We start from the raw sequence: 18,511 nt of genomic DNA on the forward strand, positions 1-18,511 counted from the left end.
GGAAGGAGAGTTGTTTTAGTTAATTTAAAATAAATTTAGTCATACATGTAAGAACACTTTGTGTGCTTTTAATTAGGTCGAACATATTATAAACGATAAATCAACTTAATTAAAAGCATATAAAGTGTTCTTATATGTCAGATATTAATTAAAAAAATATTAAAAAGACTAGTAATAGTATACAGGCCCGGCAATTGATCTCTAGGCATAGGAATTACATGCATTGGAATGAAATGCCTATAAAAAGTCTATGCTTAAACAGAGATGGACAACACCTTCCCCGTTTCCACTTCCACTACGACTGTCTACATAGACAAACTCCAATAAGATAACAAATTTTGGAAATTCCGCCACTTCCCATCCCCCTGCCCTTTATTTATCGCCATTATTTTATTTCCCTACCCGCGCCTCCGCAACTCGCTATTCTGTCACTCGTCAGTTCATCACATAGTTGCCAGGTCTACCGGTTTCGTCTGAAAGCTACCGATCTACCTATTTAAAGAAAAATCTAACAATATGTTCAACTGCGTCTTTAATTTTTACAATAGAAGCGCGCAATTTTAAAAATCTGACTTAGTTTACTAAAAATTAAGCGACTGCCGCGTTGGAATCTGTATAATCTGACTTTATTATTGTTTCATTAAATTTTAATTAGTAATAACACACATACAGGTCATCGTTCTGTCTAGTTGCAGAGTTGTATTGTATTATATTGTATTTTACTAAGAGTGTGTCCCAGGTGGGACCCTCCACTGAGGCAGCGCGGGCCTATTGGTTGCAGAGTTACAGAGATATTCCTAAAAATCCTTATTACTCCTTATTAGGCGCGGTATTGGCGACATGCCCGAAGAAGTTGATATCTTTTGAAAAGATTTTGTTTCATTCATCTACTAAAGTTGAACCCATATTTTCCCCAAAAAAATGTAAACAAAAAACAAGATTTAAGTTAAGAAACAACCTAAATTCGGAAAAATATTTTAGTGATTTTTCTGTCAAAAAAATATATTAATATGAAAAACGAGTTGAGAGTTGCTACTTTCCCATTGAAATGAAATTAATTTTAGATATCACTGATCAAAATTTGTACAAAGGTAAAAAGTGACTGCTACACTAATTTGTGACTGCTATCCCTACTTGTTATAGTTTTATATGTTTTTATTAATATATTAATATTATTTAATTCAATATTTTTTTTAATATCAAATAATATACCTAGTATTTCTAATTCTTGTTATATTTATTATATTTGTATTTTATTTGAGTGATCTATTATTACGACACATAGGAATGCTAATTTTGGACTTAAATATTATATTTTATTTTGTTTCTGTACTTTTGATTTTTGTTGAAGATCTACCGAGAATTTTGTTCTCGTATGGAATTATAATCTAACAAATCCGGCAACCCTGTTCGGCTACTCCTTATAAAGCTTTTTCGGCCTCTTTGTCACCGCCGCCGCCGACCGACGGTGTCGGGGCGACTGCTAGGAAGATCGTACAGTATTGCCATTTCATAGAATTGCACTTGCTATTTTAGAAATGATTTCAAAGTTTTGCATATTACTTTTCATTTTAGAAAGCAGTTATGTGCCTAGAGAAAGCATTCTTAAAATTGTAGTACTTTATTTCATTAAGCAGGCAAGATAATGGGATTAGAAGATTTGGGATTTGGGATAAGCCAACATAATTTCGATTTAATAGAATGGCAACACTGTCCGTCCAGTTTCTATTTTTTCGATTCTATTCTATTAGTAGGCGGTAGCCCCCACACAAGCGTCTTAAAGATTTGCCCGGCCCCCCTCTCGCAGAGGCTCTCTCGTCGTATCACTTCTATGATCACTTCCCCTATACGTTGGTAGGGAAAAGACACTTTATCCGTCTCTGTTGCATTGCAGTGTATTTTGCAGCCTTACCATCTTTTTTTATCGCATTGAAAACCTCCTATTGCTAATGTTCCTTTGCCAGCAGTGTATATTATGTTGTTACAGTTATAATTTAATCTTTGGCAGTTTTCAGCAAATAGCAGGCAGTTTTACATAATTTTCCTCCCTTTGAAGTGAATTGGAAACGGCTATATAATTTTGGTGTAGGCAAGATTCCCAGTTTGTTTCCGTTTGAGACCTGAAATAATGAAAACAAATTAAATTAGATTTAACTATCTGCTGATCATGCTAATATAACGCAACGCGCGTCCTTAATTCCTTACATGCACTGTAAAAAAATGAAATAACTGCTCAGCAAGTAGAATTTATTAGCAGTACTAATTTAAAAATCTATAACTGTAAGTAGATATATTTAATTAACTTACCATTGTATCCTTCGGAAACCCGGTGTACAACAATTAAACTCCATGCTCCATGATAAAAAATAACTAACTTGGAGGAAAAACTATTTTTAATGAACTGTCATTTCCATTTAGGTTTCCCAGTTTCCCAGCCATTGTCTAAAACAGAATACTGCCAAAAAATCTGAAAAAATTACAATAATTCGACAAATCAAAACGAAATCAAACCGTAAAATCACAACAAAAGCGTCTCTGTGTGTCTCGTGTCGGTTAAAAATCCAATTTTATTATTGTCAGATATTGACATTTGCATTGTTGATATTGACAGTTTTAATATTTTGCGCCTCTGCATCTTGGAGGAAAAACTATTTTTAATGAACTGTCATTTCCATTTAAGTTTCCCACAGTGGCGGGAAAGTGAAATAGCAAAAGCGGTTCCACCGTTTCCATGGAAATTTCAAATAAAATAGTTCCAGCCTCAGGCGCTAGGTGGTAGTGCAATTAATTTTTAGGTTAAGAAGTTGCTACTCGTTATTGCCAGATGGCGTTAAATTAGAATTTTTTTGTAGTTTCCATAGTTTCCAACGGCCATTGTCATACTAATGTCAAATTCTCAAAAAATATTGTCGTTGTCATAGCGCCAATCATAATATTATCAAATGATTATCAAAACGTTTTTCAAACTATAATTTGTTATATGTGTTTTAATTAGACAATTCCTTTTGTTTGTGGCCCTAAAAATATAATGTAAGTCTTTTATTTTTGCCATCATTTAAGTACCTATTTATATTTACTCCATTTACAAAACTTTGGACGTATTACGTTGGTCTTGTTTTATTATAATAAACGATGTTTAAATATTTGACTTATAAATAAGAACTTTAAATAATAAATAATATTTCACATGTTTTTTTAATTTTATTTAATAATTGTATAAATTATCTTTGTATCTTTCTATATTGAGTTAAATCTTATTTTTTACACATCACAACGATACTTGTTATTAGTATTGTTGAATTTGTGTAAAAAATAAGATTTAATAATCAAACTTAATTATTTCAGAGTAAAATTCAATAAGTACGCTTATTTAAAAAGCCCGCGCTTCGATCCATTTAAAACAAGCCCTACTCAATAGATGGCGCCACTTCTGTAGGACCATTTTTCATTATGGCAGAGTCCATTCTTTTTGGTTTCCCAGTTTCCCAGCCATGATCTAACCTTAATAAAAATATAAGTAAAATAGCAAAATCGTTATGGAAACGAAAATATAAAATGACATCAACGTATATCCGATAAACGGAGGTATGAAAATGCAGTAAATTTAAAAACTGCGTTATTTTATAACCAATCAAAGTCTTTAAATTCTACCAATAAAATTAATATCGTATCAACGTATCGTCGGACAACGGATGCATGAAAATCAAGCTTAAACCTTTGAATAAAACGATTAAGAAAGGATCATATCAAAAACCTTAAGTTGAGCGCGATGTGATCTAATATGAGTTAAATTCCGGTTTATCAGTAGCGTTCTAATTTTATTTAAATCCGTGTAAAAATAAATTAGGATTGATTGACATATTTAATTGTTTTCTGTCACTTCCTGTATAACCGGAAATGACTACAACTTTTGATTTTTAAATGGCGCACTCGGTATTTTTTTACTTTATACGATAGAAAATAACATTCTGAACAGAATGACATATCACATGTCAACTTTTGACATTTTCGCTTAAAACAAAATTGAATTTTAAATTTTAATCTAGAGTGTCATGGCTGTGTTTTGAACAGTTCTCATTAAAAGAGGTTCTAAAAAGAACAATGTTCTACTGCAAGGTCTGCTAGTAAACATTTTTAAGCTTAAAGTATAACAACACTATTTATTTAAACCAAAAACTTGTAATACAAAATTAAAGTATCAAAACGAATGACAATGTCAGAAAATAAATAAATAAATGCGGCAACTTGACATTTTTACAGCTACCACGTGAATCATCAGCGCGAAATTTAAATTCCAGTTAATCAGCCCGGCGCGGTATATGTCCATGGTTGGCAACAATGAATTTAAAATCGCGCCCTCGATTACGTAGCTAAAAGTTTAATTGATATCAAATATACCTCCTGAAACGTCAATTTCTTGAATCTAACGTTTTACTTGGTAAAAAAGGAGAAAAACGTGCTTTTCATTCATAAGTAAATATCCCGACATCACTCATAATTTATGAGATTATGAGACACACTTCCTCTTCACATCCAAATATGAATTTCTAAAAAGTTCCAAAGAGCAAACCGCAGTATCTCGTTTCGCTCCGTCAAGCTCAAGCGGGCCATCTTAATTCTACACCACCCCAAGCCCTACAAAGACATCTTTCTCTCTATCTCCATCCCTATCTCTTTCGCACCCGAGGGCTTAGCCCTATCTAGATCGCGTTAAATCGTTTTCTTATCGACACCCGGTGATTGATGGCCCGCCCGGCGTTTGCATGCCGACAATTTTCGCATCGGGAAAAAGAGTTTATGAAATTAATTAACTTTGAGTAATGAACCGTTTTATGGACGTAACGGGAAAAATGATTTAACTCGAAAACGCTTGTATTGGTTGTATAAAGTGGTGACTAAACATAATGGTATTGTAATATATTATGAACATTGTAAGATTAATAGGCATTTAAAAGTTATTTACAGTACAAGTGTGTTTATGAACATGATTACAACAACGAGTCTGAACGAGAACTGTATGGAACCAGAACAAGAACTGTCTGGATCGTTCAATAAAAAGTTATCGGTAGATCTTCACCGGTTGATACCGGTATGTTTACTGAATGTGCCCAATATTAATATCAGTTTTTATTTTGAATGTCAAAAAAATATTGAACCAGTATAACGAGTAAGTAACATGAAAACAAAACATTGGAATTTTCTTTAACTAGGTAGCTAACTAATTAAAACAAAAATTATTTATTTACATTAATGGTAATGTTTGACAGCTCTTGTTTGCAGTTTGGATCGAGATATCCATGGTAGCGGTGAATAATGAAACTATTATTCACTAGTGAATAATGAATATTATTATTATTTTATAAACTGATGTATAACAATCAAATTATAGACGAGTCGTGGATAAAACTAATTTTAACTGTTAAAAGGTTACAAAGGTGCGTACATTATATTATTAAATTAGTTTTTGAACCGATCCAAATACAATTTACGTTGTTTTAGCAGCATTTCCATAAGCCTTTTAAACGTGCCCCTATCTTGTTCATGTCTATTAACTTGAGTGATATGATGACGTGTAATTTATATGTCGCGTGATATTTCAGTTTAATTAAAATTAAAAGCGAGATAAAATAGAGATGATTGAAAATGGAGCGTTTATCATTTTAATAACAGTGAAATGTTTATTAAAGTGTTAATTGTTTTAATAAATCTATATAAAATAAAAAAAAACTTTGTTTTATTTAAATCCGTCAGATATATTTTTTACACAAGTAAAAAAAATTATATTATTTCTTATCAAGTTTTCACCTACTAACCAGATACATTTATTTATTATTCATAAATATGGATAAAACATTTTTTTTTTTTCAAAGTTCCAACCTATAATGCGTCCTGTGCGTGTGGTAGTATTCAAATAATCATTTGCCTTTCATTAAATGTAGTCAGTCTCCTTTGAAGTTCTTGTTAGGCACAATAAATAACGCTTGACACAAACAACTTATTCATATTAAATTATAAATACATTTTTTCTGGTTAATGTTTAAATCAAAAGTTTTTTAGATCTACTTTTTATTTTTATTATGGTTTATTCGACGATTTGACAACATAAATATATATATTTATAATTTTTATTAAGATGTTAGTTGTATATTATTTATACATGCATATTCAAATAACTTTACCAGTTTTATTTTAGTTATAGTTAATAGAAGATACTGTTTGTTTTTGTTAAGTTGTAACTGCATCAACATTATCATTTGATAAATCAAACTTTTATTTTTTTTTTATTTATAAACAAATTAAATGATGTTAACTATCAACCAACAAATGTCAAAATTACTCAATTAAAAATCAAGACAAGACAGATTTTACTCAAGACAAATTTTCAACTGCACTTAATATTTCTGCAATTAAATATTTCTATTTACATTTTACAATTTATTGTACAGGGTGGGTCAAATTGGACGCTTTTAAAGGGAAACACCCTTTTCTATAGGATATAGATGAAAACTAATATTGGTGTCTGGAGATAAATTTTCATCAAAAACATGATGGTGAAAACCGCACATCAATATCTGTTACCGTTTCGGAGTTACGGGGTGTTTTTCAAAAATCTGCATTTTTAACAAATCGCTGTAACTTTTTTGCTATGGAAAATGTTGTATTCATATACGTATTACTTTTTACAAATATACTCAGCCTAATCTCCAAAAAGTGAAGCCCAAACAGTGAAAGAACAATATGGAATTCTGCATAAGTCTATTTCACCCGGATATTCATTTAGAAGTTTTCATTGGTCGATGTTTTTAAAGGGAAGTGGTTGACTGACATTTCCCCTAACCTTCAATTTTATTTATGTTTTTATTATTTATAACATATTATCATGGAGTTGGAAAATATCAAAAAATAGTTGGAAACAATAAACTAAACAAAATCACTCTTTTACGCGCACAAATAAAAAGTAATCCAAACAGAACTAAAACAACAATCAATCGGAGTTTGGCGCAATCGCAATTCAATCCATATCCGGGTGAAATAGACTTATGCAGTTTTAATATGGAGCTGGGTTATGTTGTCTCTTTCTTACGGCACAGAAATTGCACACGGGGTTAAATAGGGAAACCTGAGTATATTTGTAAAAAGTAATACGTATATGGTTGTATTTCTATGAAAACATTTCCAAAGCACCTTTTTACGTAGAATTTAATGGTTTAAATATAATTTTTTTTAAATTAATAATTCAAGAGTTATCAACAGAAAAATTAATTTTTTATTTGGGACACCCTCTATGTTTTTAATTAACTGAAAAGAATTTAAAATTACCTTTCCAAAAATATAGCACACTTGATATTTTGTTATAATCCCCTTCGAAATACAGAATTTTTAAAAGTTCGCCGCTTTTAACTAGTAGGCTTTGGACCCCTTATTGATGATATGCCTTTAATGGAACTCGAAAACATATTTTTCCAGCAAAACGACGCACCGCCTCTGAATGCTGAAGTTATCAGCAAATTTTTGCAGCCAATTTCAAGAATAATCGAATAGCTAACCAAGATCCCAGCCGTTGGCCGTCGAGGCCGCCTGACTTAGTGCCCATTGATATAATCTTATGGATATATTTGGGGAAAAATAAATGTTTCTTATTCTTCCGTATAATCTAGACAAGAATTAGAAATATTTAGCAGTTATGAGAAGGTATCTTTCACCCCCACTGAAAAAAAAGTGCCCCGTCTGTCCATAACAGAAGACGGTCGATATGTCGAACATCTGTATGTAGCAAAATCTCATGTCTTGGTTTGCTATTTATTTTTATTGTTATTAGATATAGTTCAAATGTGTTGATGTTGGTTAAATATATTTTAAATTGTTATAAAATTCTGCATCTCTCATAGAAAATATTATTTTTAATTGATGCTCACAGTTAGAATTTTTTTGCATTACAGCCGGTGCCGTTCAAAGCCAACTTATTTAAAGCCAGCGAATTTTTATATACTCTATATCTCGACGAGGAACCGAGCAAAATATCAAGTGTGTTATATTTTTGGAAAGGTAATTTTAAATTCTTTTCAATTAATTAAAAATATACAGGATGTCCCATATAAAAAATCAATTTTTCTGTTGATAATTCTTAAATTATTAATTTTAAAAAAATTATACTTAAACCATTAAATTCTACGTAAAAAGGTGCTTTGGAAATGTTTTCATTAAAATACAAAATTTTCCATAGCAAAAAGTTACAGCGATTTGTTAAAAATATTTTTAAAAAACACCCCGTAACTCCGAAACGGTAACAGATATCGATATGCGGTTTTCATCATCATGTTTTTGACAAAATTGAGCTCCAGACACCGATATTAGTTTTTGTCTATCTCCTATAGAAAAGGGTGTTTCCATTTAAAAGCGTCGAATTTGACTCACCCTGTACAATTTGGCTTGCAAAAGCCAATTTTAGCAAATTGCCTCACAGTGTAAACTACTCTTGATGTTTTTGTATTTATTGATGAAGACAGTAAAGAACTGTAAAGTTGTTAAAATAATTGAATTAAATCATTTTTAAGAAATTAGTACCTTTTTGAAAATTGACATATAAAAGTAAATTTAGATTTGAATTTTGGAACAACTTTTTTTAAAAACTTTGTCATCAAATTTTATTTATTACATGTCAAAGGCAAACTTTATAATTTACTGCCAAAACAGTTAAGAAGTCAAGAATTTTATAAGAGATTTGTCTATCATATCTCAACAAATTATGATTTTGTTTGAAATTTATTTTGATTATGTTACTGTTAGAAATAGACAGAAAATCACTATGTGATATTTTTACACCGGAAGAACAATAGCAATTCTCAGATATCTATAACTGTAACGTCTAAATACTGTAACATGTCTGTGAAACATAAAATCATGAGGATATTTCTATTAATGTACTAGAAAGTTTAGTTGATAATATTTATTAATATTTTTGTATGTTATTTGCAGAAAAAACTCAACTACTTTGGAACAGTTCCATGCTCAAATATCGCAGCACGAATTATATGCAGAAAACACACCACTGGTCGATCAACTTTTAAAAGACATGCGGACTGAACCTATAGTACACGTTGGTAAGTAATTTTAATAATAATTATTAGTTAAAAATAAGTTATTTTTACCAGATTGAATTAAAAAAGGTTTTTAGGAGATCTTTTATTATTTACATATTTGTCTTACATTTTTATTTAATCCGGCTCTGTTTCTGGTTCCGTTCGCCCGCTAATATCAGTATTTCGCAGATTTGCGGTCACGTAATTATTCATGTTCGTACAATCTAAATACGGTTGCGATGCTGCCAATTCGGTGCGACTCTTAAATTCGTTTAAATTATGCACGGAACGCATTAAACGCGGAAGCCTAATACGTTTAGTCGTATCGAATAGTAAATTTATACCCCTTTGTTCAACCGTAGACAACCATTGTGACGTATTATCTACTCTGACAGAAGTGTTCTGTCTTGGTAATAAGATGCTCCTCTATTAATAATATAACCTGTTCTAGTTTGTATCAGAGGCGACTCGTCAATAAGAACGCTCAACAAGAAATAAAAAATTAAAAAACAAATTGATCAAATTTAAAGTGTTATATTTTTGTTATTTATAGCCCTATTTTCATGAATTGCATGTCTAGCAAGTTGTATATAATTGAGGCGTCAAGTTGCAAAATCCGTCTTATCCCTCAAACTTTGTTTCGAGATAATAACCAAAACTGTTTTATCAAAAAATGTTTGAAGTGTTAATTTCCAAAAAAAAGTATCCATTGAGTGGAATCATTGTTTTGTGTCTCGTTTTTCTAGAAGTAAAAATTACTACTTAATTTTTAAACAGTATAAACGCAAAAATAATTCGGATAAGGCAGGTTTTGTTGCAGTATGATGCATATTGGCTATGAAATGAAGAACAATGTGATTTTATATGTAAATTTTTATGGGAAATATCATCGATCGTCATTTCCTAGTCAACTGGACGCCGGGTTTTTTTTCGATCACACGGCATTTGCATCCTAACTGAACTTATCTACGACGAGATGGTCTACAAACTTTATTGATTTTTTTTTGGAGGTGTAAAATACCTTTACGTACGGAGTGTGGGACTCAATCTCTCCTTAAGCTGCCTGGAGGACACTACCCACTAAACGTCACCCCCTCGCTCCTGCCACGTCTACCTGGACCCGCTGGACGCATCTCCTCAAGTAGACGCCGGACTGTTCCTTTTTTTTTCATTACCCCTGCTCTTCGCTGTATTTTGCCTCTAGTATATTTTGGGCCAGTTTTGAGATGGCTTCAAAGTTTTTTCTTTCTGTTACCGATTTTAAGAAGGTATCTGCAGAGATGTTGCTACCAATCGTCATTCGTGCCTCACATCTTTCCTGTTCCCATCTTGGACAAGCAAACATTGTGTGTTCTGGAGTATCATTGGGTTCAGCGCAGTATCGGCATTCCGCGACTTCCCTCTTTCCAATTTTACACAGGTAACTACCAAAATTTCCGTGGCCACTCAATATTTGAGTGGTTTGCTTTTCTTTAATCCTATCACAGGGGATTTAATCCGGGTCACAGGTGATAACAGGCGCTATTGGTCAGCACGCTCCGCGCGCCAGTTCAAATCGTCAAGATATTGTTATAAACCTGTTTTTTTTTGTTTATATACCGTCATTGAATTATCGCTAAGCAAGTTACTGTGGAGCAGTGCGTAAGGAGTCGAGCTAGGAAGCGAGAGACCGGAGTTCGAATGTCGGCCGGGACATAACTTTTTAAATATTTTTTTAAATACTGTTGTATTCTATAGTTTACTTTTATAGTATAAAAAAAGAACTATTTATTCTGATATTTTTTAATCTCCGTTATTAATATAAATTGATTGTTGGTACAATACCTCATTTAATATAAAATAATATTCTACTTTTTGAAATGTATCGGGCCCTAATTGTACCTAAAAGTAATATATTTTTAGTGATATACCATATTGTAAACTATTTAATATTTCAGTCACTTAAAAGTTAATTTGCATTGAATAATTGCCTACCATTAAAGGAAATTTGAGCTATATAATCCTTGATGGGCATATTCTGGGTATGCAAATACTTCCTCTAAATTTTGGGTTTCGTTCAACCGATTTATTCTCAAAACCTGAAACATCTACATATAAAAAGAAGCACAGGTCACTAATTATAATAAACTTCACCCTTGGAATTACTTCTATCACAATTACAATACGTTCATCTGCATTGGCATTTTCTAATTTTCGATAAACTTCCCAACATTTTTTAAATGATGTAATAATTCCTCTTGTGGTTACTTTTCCATAGATATCCTTATCCCTGTCCTCATGTGAATTCAGAGGCAATGAACATGAAAATTATTTACCATAAACATCGCAAACTAAAAACCTAGTAAACAATTTTATAGCGAATATAGAAATAAATTTAGTATTCTTACCTATTATCGTCCAAATCCATGTTAATAGATAATTATTATTTTTAAATATATTTTTGGAACTGCTGGTTTTAGTAATTATTAAATTAAACGAACTAAAAAGTCTTAAAAATAAACAATTCTTAACCATAACCACAAAAAATGCAGATCTCCTGTCAACTTTCTTGATTTTTTATTTATTCATTATTTTCCTAGTGACGTCACAGGTGGTATGCGCGAACTGAACGAAATTGGGGCCGCTATCGATCATACCTTGTATTCTTTGTACCATGATCTGGAAGCATACAAAGTTTTACAAATTTATGAATCCACAAAAAAAAATCATTCTCATTTAATGTTAATGTTAATTCAAATAAATAACTGACTTAGTAATTTATGAATAAAGCTTAATAATTTCTATAAAATGGTGTGACTTTGAAGTTATAACACACTAGTTTGTTATAACTTTAAAAACTCACGCGTGTGTTATTATTTATTTTATATACATGTGAGTAAAGTCTGTATAAGTAGTGGCTGGTGGATAAAATATATTTTCGTACTTTTGTGCTTTGGCTTAAAAGTGCTTTAGTTTTTTTTTTCAATGCTCACTTAAAATTATTGCTAAAAAATTATACCTATATTAAACAAACTAAGTTTATTTTACAAAATTCGTTGTTTTTTGTTTAAGATTCCATTGAACATACATTTAATGTATGTTCAATGAAATCTTAAATTGAGAATTTGTACCTGTATTAGAGTAAACTAGTTTTTTATTCTTATTTCATCCCTATCTACAGGCGGAACAAGGAAAATCAAAAGCGCAAGGCGCGAGTGAGAGAGGTAGGCAGAGAACGGGAGAAGCAACTCAATTTTCTCGGGCGAAACGGCGGATTTCCCACCCACCTGCCTCGGCGCCACCTCTCTATTGTGTAATCGTAACCAGAGACCGGAGCTTTATTAAAGCTCGTTTAGTCTGTGCGATGACGCCGGCCTAACGCCGCTCTAATCCCCGGCGACGACGTTTCGACCTGATGACGGACGACCGGCATCGCCTTCAATTAGAAACCTGGAAGGTTGCAAGCTGAACGATCGCTTCTCAAATTGCCTAATTAGAATATATTTTTTTGAAAGTTATACATCATGTAATTATAATAAAGTAATTTCTTGTATGCCATGTAGATGTCAAATGCTTAATTTGACTTGCGAAATTACATACTACGAACTGACATGTAATTATTACATCATGTAATTACAAAACAGTAATTGTATGTTACGTGATATCATGTAGTTATCAAATATTTAATTTTCTTTGCGAAACTAATCATGTGTAAGTTCATGATTAAGCAATTAATAGATTCAGCAATTATTACGTAAGTGCATTTAATTACAAATATTATGTAACATCACATAGTTATCAAATGTTTGATTTTACTTACCGAATTACATTCTATAAAATGACGTAATTGTCATCTCAGGTTAGATTAGGTTAGTTTGCTAGGGTTTGGGATCATATTTGATACCTCATTCGGTGGCCTTGGGCCCTAGTGATGGGCAAAACTGTTATTTTTAGATAACAGTTGAAACTGTTATAGTTATTTATAAAAAACAGCTTAAAATAACAGCTTAAAAATAACAGGTTTCTTTATTTTACTGCTAAATATCTGAAAGATTATGAGGCGGTCACCGCCAGGCGTATTAACGCAGTTGCAAGTTGCAACAATGACGTGCTCGGTGGTAGTATTTCAAGGGTGTCAAAACATTTCTAAATATCGATTGTTATCTAAAATACCTCTCTAAAAACGGTGGTTGTTTACAAATAAGCGCTGTTTACAAATTGCGATATAAAAAAGCCAAAATTCCGCCACTCGTCTATACCTATACATTCCGATCTACCTACGCCCTGCCCCTCGATCCGCGTAGATCTTGAATTGCGTAGCAGTGTACAGGGTGCATCTCACTCGACAGGCGAGAAGCTCTTAGTTATGATTTTACCATTTGCGGTCAAAAAATAGCAATATAAGAAAATGTGTAGTATATTCTTCATAAGTAAACCAACTACACACTAGAGTTCGAATTAATTTTACACTTAAACTAGCGTGTACCCGCGACTTCGTTCGCGTCGAATTAATAATTTTAATGGTGATGATAAAGCAAAACAAGAATTTCCATTAACAAACAAACTGGATAAAATTTTCTCACATTTGCCAAAAATAAGCTTTCTAACGTCGAGCAGTTTAAGCAGAATCGTGGTTAATCGATTACTCAACTTTTTGGAACACCTTGTATGATTTTTTTAAAAATTTCAAAATATGTAAAAAACAAAATAAATTATGCGTGTCCAGACGTTTTCCCGAAAGACTAACCGTTTTTTAAATAACAAATATTGTAATATTTGAGGGGCGTTTTCACCCTGTTGGAATTTGAGATTCGAGAAACCCCTCCTTATCGAACCTCAACCCCACAGTCAATCCGTTTGCAAAAATTAGCTTTAAACGTCCAGCAGTTTAAGCAGAATAGTGATTACTCAATGGTCATATTTTATGAAACACCCTGTATATATTTTTAAAAAATCTTAAAATATGCAAAACAACATAATAAAATATACGTGTTTTAAGAGTTTTTCCGAAAAACTCACCGGTTTTTAAATAAAAAGTATTCTAATATTTCAGAGTAGTTACACCCCCTTAGAATTCGAGTTTCGAAAAATCCCTTCTTATCGAACCTCTACACACTAAAGTCAATCCATTTTCCAAAAATCAACTTTTTACGTCAAGGGCTTTAAGCAGGATCGTGATTAATCAATGACCAGATTTTTCAAAACACCCTGTATACATTGTTAAAAAATCTTAAAATATTATTCTGAAAATTTTTCAGAATAAATAAATACCTAAATATTGAAACTTAAAAGTAAGTAAGTACTGAAACATACAGCGCCATAATATCTCGACCTCCGTCCGTTATGCTCGTAACAGGTTGAAACAGAATGTATCTAAAACAACTGATGCGTTATTCCCCAACCTGTTTCGAACCTCCATCGACAATCGACCGATGCAGCAGCGTTCCTTTCCCACACCGATTATCTCGACCGCCGCCCTGTTATGCTCGTAACAGGTTGAAAAACAACATATCTAAAATGACTGCTTCTCCAGCCCGTTGCGAGCCTCCATCGACAATCGACCGATGCAGCAGCGTTCCTTTCCCACTCCTGTTATCTCCACCGCCAGGCGTTATGCCCGCAACTGTTTCAAAAAACCTGCTTCTTTTATGTCCTATTATTTTTAAGCTGTTGTAAATACGACCATCGACGGTATCGACCGAAGCAGCTACGTTCGCCGTAGCGCTTTCCCCACTCCGTTGTCCGTTGTCTCGCCGCCTGTATTATCGATGGTTGACGAATTAACATGTTTTCCATCCATACTAGTTGTTTTTTGGAATTGCTTCGAGCAGCATAGAATTTCGTGGTGATGCAGAGCGCCGACTTCGTTTTTTGTTTCACGAGCGGCCGATCTCTACGTGTCGTTATTTTATATCTGTTATTTTTTAGAAGTAGTAACGGTTGCGTTATGTTATTTATAAATAATTGTTATAAAATAACAGATAGTTAAATAACAACCCATCACTATTGGGCCCATTGCGATACCCTTGTATTTTTGTATCAAACCTTTCTCTCATTCTTTTTTTGCGTTAAAGCACTTCTAGCTCTTTGCAAAGTTGCCGATGTCGCTGATGTTGCCTTCTGCTGCTTCCTCTAGTCCCTCCAAAAAACCTTGCGCTAAAGTTTTAAAGCGTCGGTATTTCAGTGCCGGACAGTGACAGAGCAGGTGCTCTATGGTTTCTTCTTCCTCTCCGCATTCTCTGCAGTAGTCATCGTTGGAAATCTTCCATCTCACGAAGTTTACCCCTGTGGGGCAGTTTCCAGTGACGGCACATACAATTATGCGTACTGGGTTCTTTTTGTGCTCTAGTAGTTGTTTTGTCTTTTTGCTATCTACCACTGGCCATGTGTGCAGTCTTCGAGTCCTCACGGTGTTGCCACGTCCCTTGCTTGTCAACTCAGGTAATTATAATAATTTAATTACATGATCGTATATTGTATGGGACGGAGGAACTTAATCACCGCGACCTCATAGTTCTATCGTGTCCCCCTTTTTTGAGTTATAACTTATCTATTGTATTATTATAGTCTCAGGACTTTGACAAAAGCTAGTATCGGAGACGGTTTTATAGGGGTTAGTTCTCCATCTCCGATATTAGGTTTCAGGTGTTTTGCAATATTCGCCACGGACTATGCATTCGCCGTTGTTTCTTAACTTCAATCTGCTGAGGGGTTCATTCAGGGTCCTGTTAAAAACCCCGTGACAGTCGAAAGATTGTTCTTACTTAAATCAAGGATTTTTTTTATTTTTCTTGGTTGTAAGTCCTGAGAAATTTCTTCGAGTTTCTTAGACGGTTGGAGGGTTCCCATTCCAGGGTATGTTATTCAATTAGTAATATTATTTAATACTGTAATATAAAACATATTTAGGTCGACACCATGCATCTAACTGATCCCTTGGGCCTACATCAAATTGGTTTACTGAAATTATATTTTACATGATTTTTTCAAAAAATGATGTAAAAAATCATTTTTACAAATTTTATTTTTTAGGTTATAGTAATTAGTAGTACATTTTTACAAAAATATTGTCAAATATTGTCACTTCAAATTAGGCCAACTTGGGTCTATCTGGGCAAAAATCATGTAAAATATAATTTCAGTAAATAGACATACAGGATCCAGCAATAATGCATCGGGCATATGTAGCTCTTAGAATAAAAAACTTGGAAATTCTGTTTAGGTGCAAACCTTATAAAAAGTATGTACTGGGATATATTTCAGGAAAATATTTTAACTTCTATAGGGTGGTTCAAAAAAGCGTGATTGGATCGGGATGATTTTTTTAAGTGGAACCCCTGAATATTATAACATTTTTGGCTTCCCTTCAGATCACGTTACATAATCCTAAGATATAAATATATTTCGATAGTTTTAGAGATATTAATATATAAATAAAAAATAGACATTTCCCAGCCTTTTTTAAAAAAATATTAAAAATAACAACTGTCCTGAAATCAAAACTATATTAGGTATTTACCTTAGGTAGTCTGTACTTACTTAAATATTGTAATCGTAAATAACACAAGATGTTCAAAATTTTACGCCAATCTTTCTAAAATATAAAATAATTTTTCTTCGTTTTTTTAAATGCAACATTCTACATATTATTTTTTCAATAGATGGAGAATTAAAAAACGAACAATTTTTGTAGTCAGAGTATTCAAGAGTATTTCAAATTTTTTAACGCTTTTGCAGATATTCACGGTTTTGTATTTCATATATGGAATTTTCCACAGTAAATTTTTATCAAAGCCACCCTATGATTTTTCTCTCGTATTTTACCGTTAAAAGAACCATATGAAGTAATACTAAATGTATCTGCAAAACCATTAATTTTTGATATAATTTAAATACCAAGATGTTAATTTTTTAACTCATCATCTAATAAAAAATACTATACGCGATATTCCATTTAAAAAAAGAACAAAGAAAAATATTTTATATTTGAGAAAGTTTGGCGTAGAATTTTGAATACCCTGTATGATTTAAGATTACGATATTTATAGCAAAGTAAGTCCAGACCATCTAAAGTAAATATCTAATATAATTTTGATTTCAGGACAGTTCTTGTATTTGTAATATTTTTTTGAGGAAGGTGGTGAAAAATGTATATTTTTTATTTATTTATTAATATCTTTAAAACTGTCGAAATATATTTACTCATATCTTAGCATTATGTAGAGTGGTCTGAAAAGAAGCCAAATATGCAATAATATACAGGGTCTTCCATTTAAAAAAAATCATCCCAATCCTCTCACACTTTTTTGAGCCACCCTATAGAAGTTAAAATATTTTTGTAAAATACATCCTCGTACATACTTTAGGTTTGCACTTAAACAAAATACCTAAGTTTTTTATTCTAGGAGCTACAGATGCTCGACGCACAATTGCCGGATCCTGTAGAAACATTTCAAAATATAACAAATTTTGTATGAAACGGTAACCTTGTAGCGTTTTTTTACACCACTACCACTGCGAACGGCAGCTTTTCATCGGAGAGCAGTCGTGGATAAGGTATTTCACTAGAGAGAAAATTAATCAGTAATAATTAACAAAAGATATATAGATATTGGGCGCCAGGCATGTACAGAGAAAGAAAACACAGTTGTATAATACTTAAAACTAATGACTATATTTATTCATGATGAATTCTGATGGTATGATGGTAAATAGCATTGTACAATTTTAATAATTATTATAGTGGTTATTTGTTGAGTAAAACTATGTATGTAAATAATATTAAATATGTTCTATGAAAAGACTATGAAAAAATACAATGCGTGTAACGTTATAGAAAATATAAGAAAAGTAGCATTACTTTATTTAAATTGTTAAATTTTATGCGGTGTTAAATCTGATGTGTTGCAACCTGTAGATTCTAGAATCTATGTCTCGTTATTCATCTGTTAATATAGCGCAATAATAATATCTATAGAAAGTAATACTATTACAAGGCGTAATATAATGAAACCTAAAATCTAAATTACATTGTAACTACTGCATCGACATAAATGTTCTTAATAATCTAACAACTAAATATAGTCTGTACGATATTATTTAAAATGTACGTTACTGTTTAAGACTGAAAATGTTTTAGATGTTAAATGTAAAACTAGAACTTAAATATACACTTAGCTGTTCTTTTATGTAACCTTGCTTCGAACAGTAGCAGCGTGAGGTGGTCTAGCATCTCTGTACTCAGCCATCCAACACAACCAAAGGGGCCAGCATGAGACACCATAAATTGGTACACCATAAATTGGTACCAGCCTGTGGCACTTATATGTAAGAAAAAATCGTTCTTACTGGGGACACTCGTCCACAGGACATCCGTACATAATATAATGTCCGTACATAAGACACTACCCGTACCTTGGACACAGTTCGTACCTTGGACACAGTCCGTACCG

The 18,511-nt window shown here is 32.4% G+C and overlaps 1 protein-coding gene across 1 annotated transcript in view; it reads left to right on the top strand.

The window, feature by feature from the left end:
• LOC115877688 (extracellular serine/threonine protein CG31145) overlaps positions 1-18,511 on the top strand; it is a 418,713-nt gene that overhangs the window by 276,597 nt on the left and 123,605 nt on the right. Inside the window, exon 4 of the mRNA XM_030893955.1 lies at positions 8,977-9,101. Coding sequence (XP_030749815.1) covers positions 8,977-9,101 — 125 coding nt within the window. The remainder of the gene's footprint in view (positions 1-8,976; positions 9,102-18,511) is intronic.

Source organism: Sitophilus oryzae, unplaced genomic scaffold, assembly GCF_002938485.1.
Source record: "Sitophilus oryzae breed Bouriz unplaced genomic scaffold, Soryzae_2.0 scaffold_1497_pilon_pilon, whole genome shotgun sequence".
NCBI lineage: Eukaryota > Metazoa > Arthropoda > Insecta > Coleoptera > Curculionidae > Sitophilus > Sitophilus oryzae.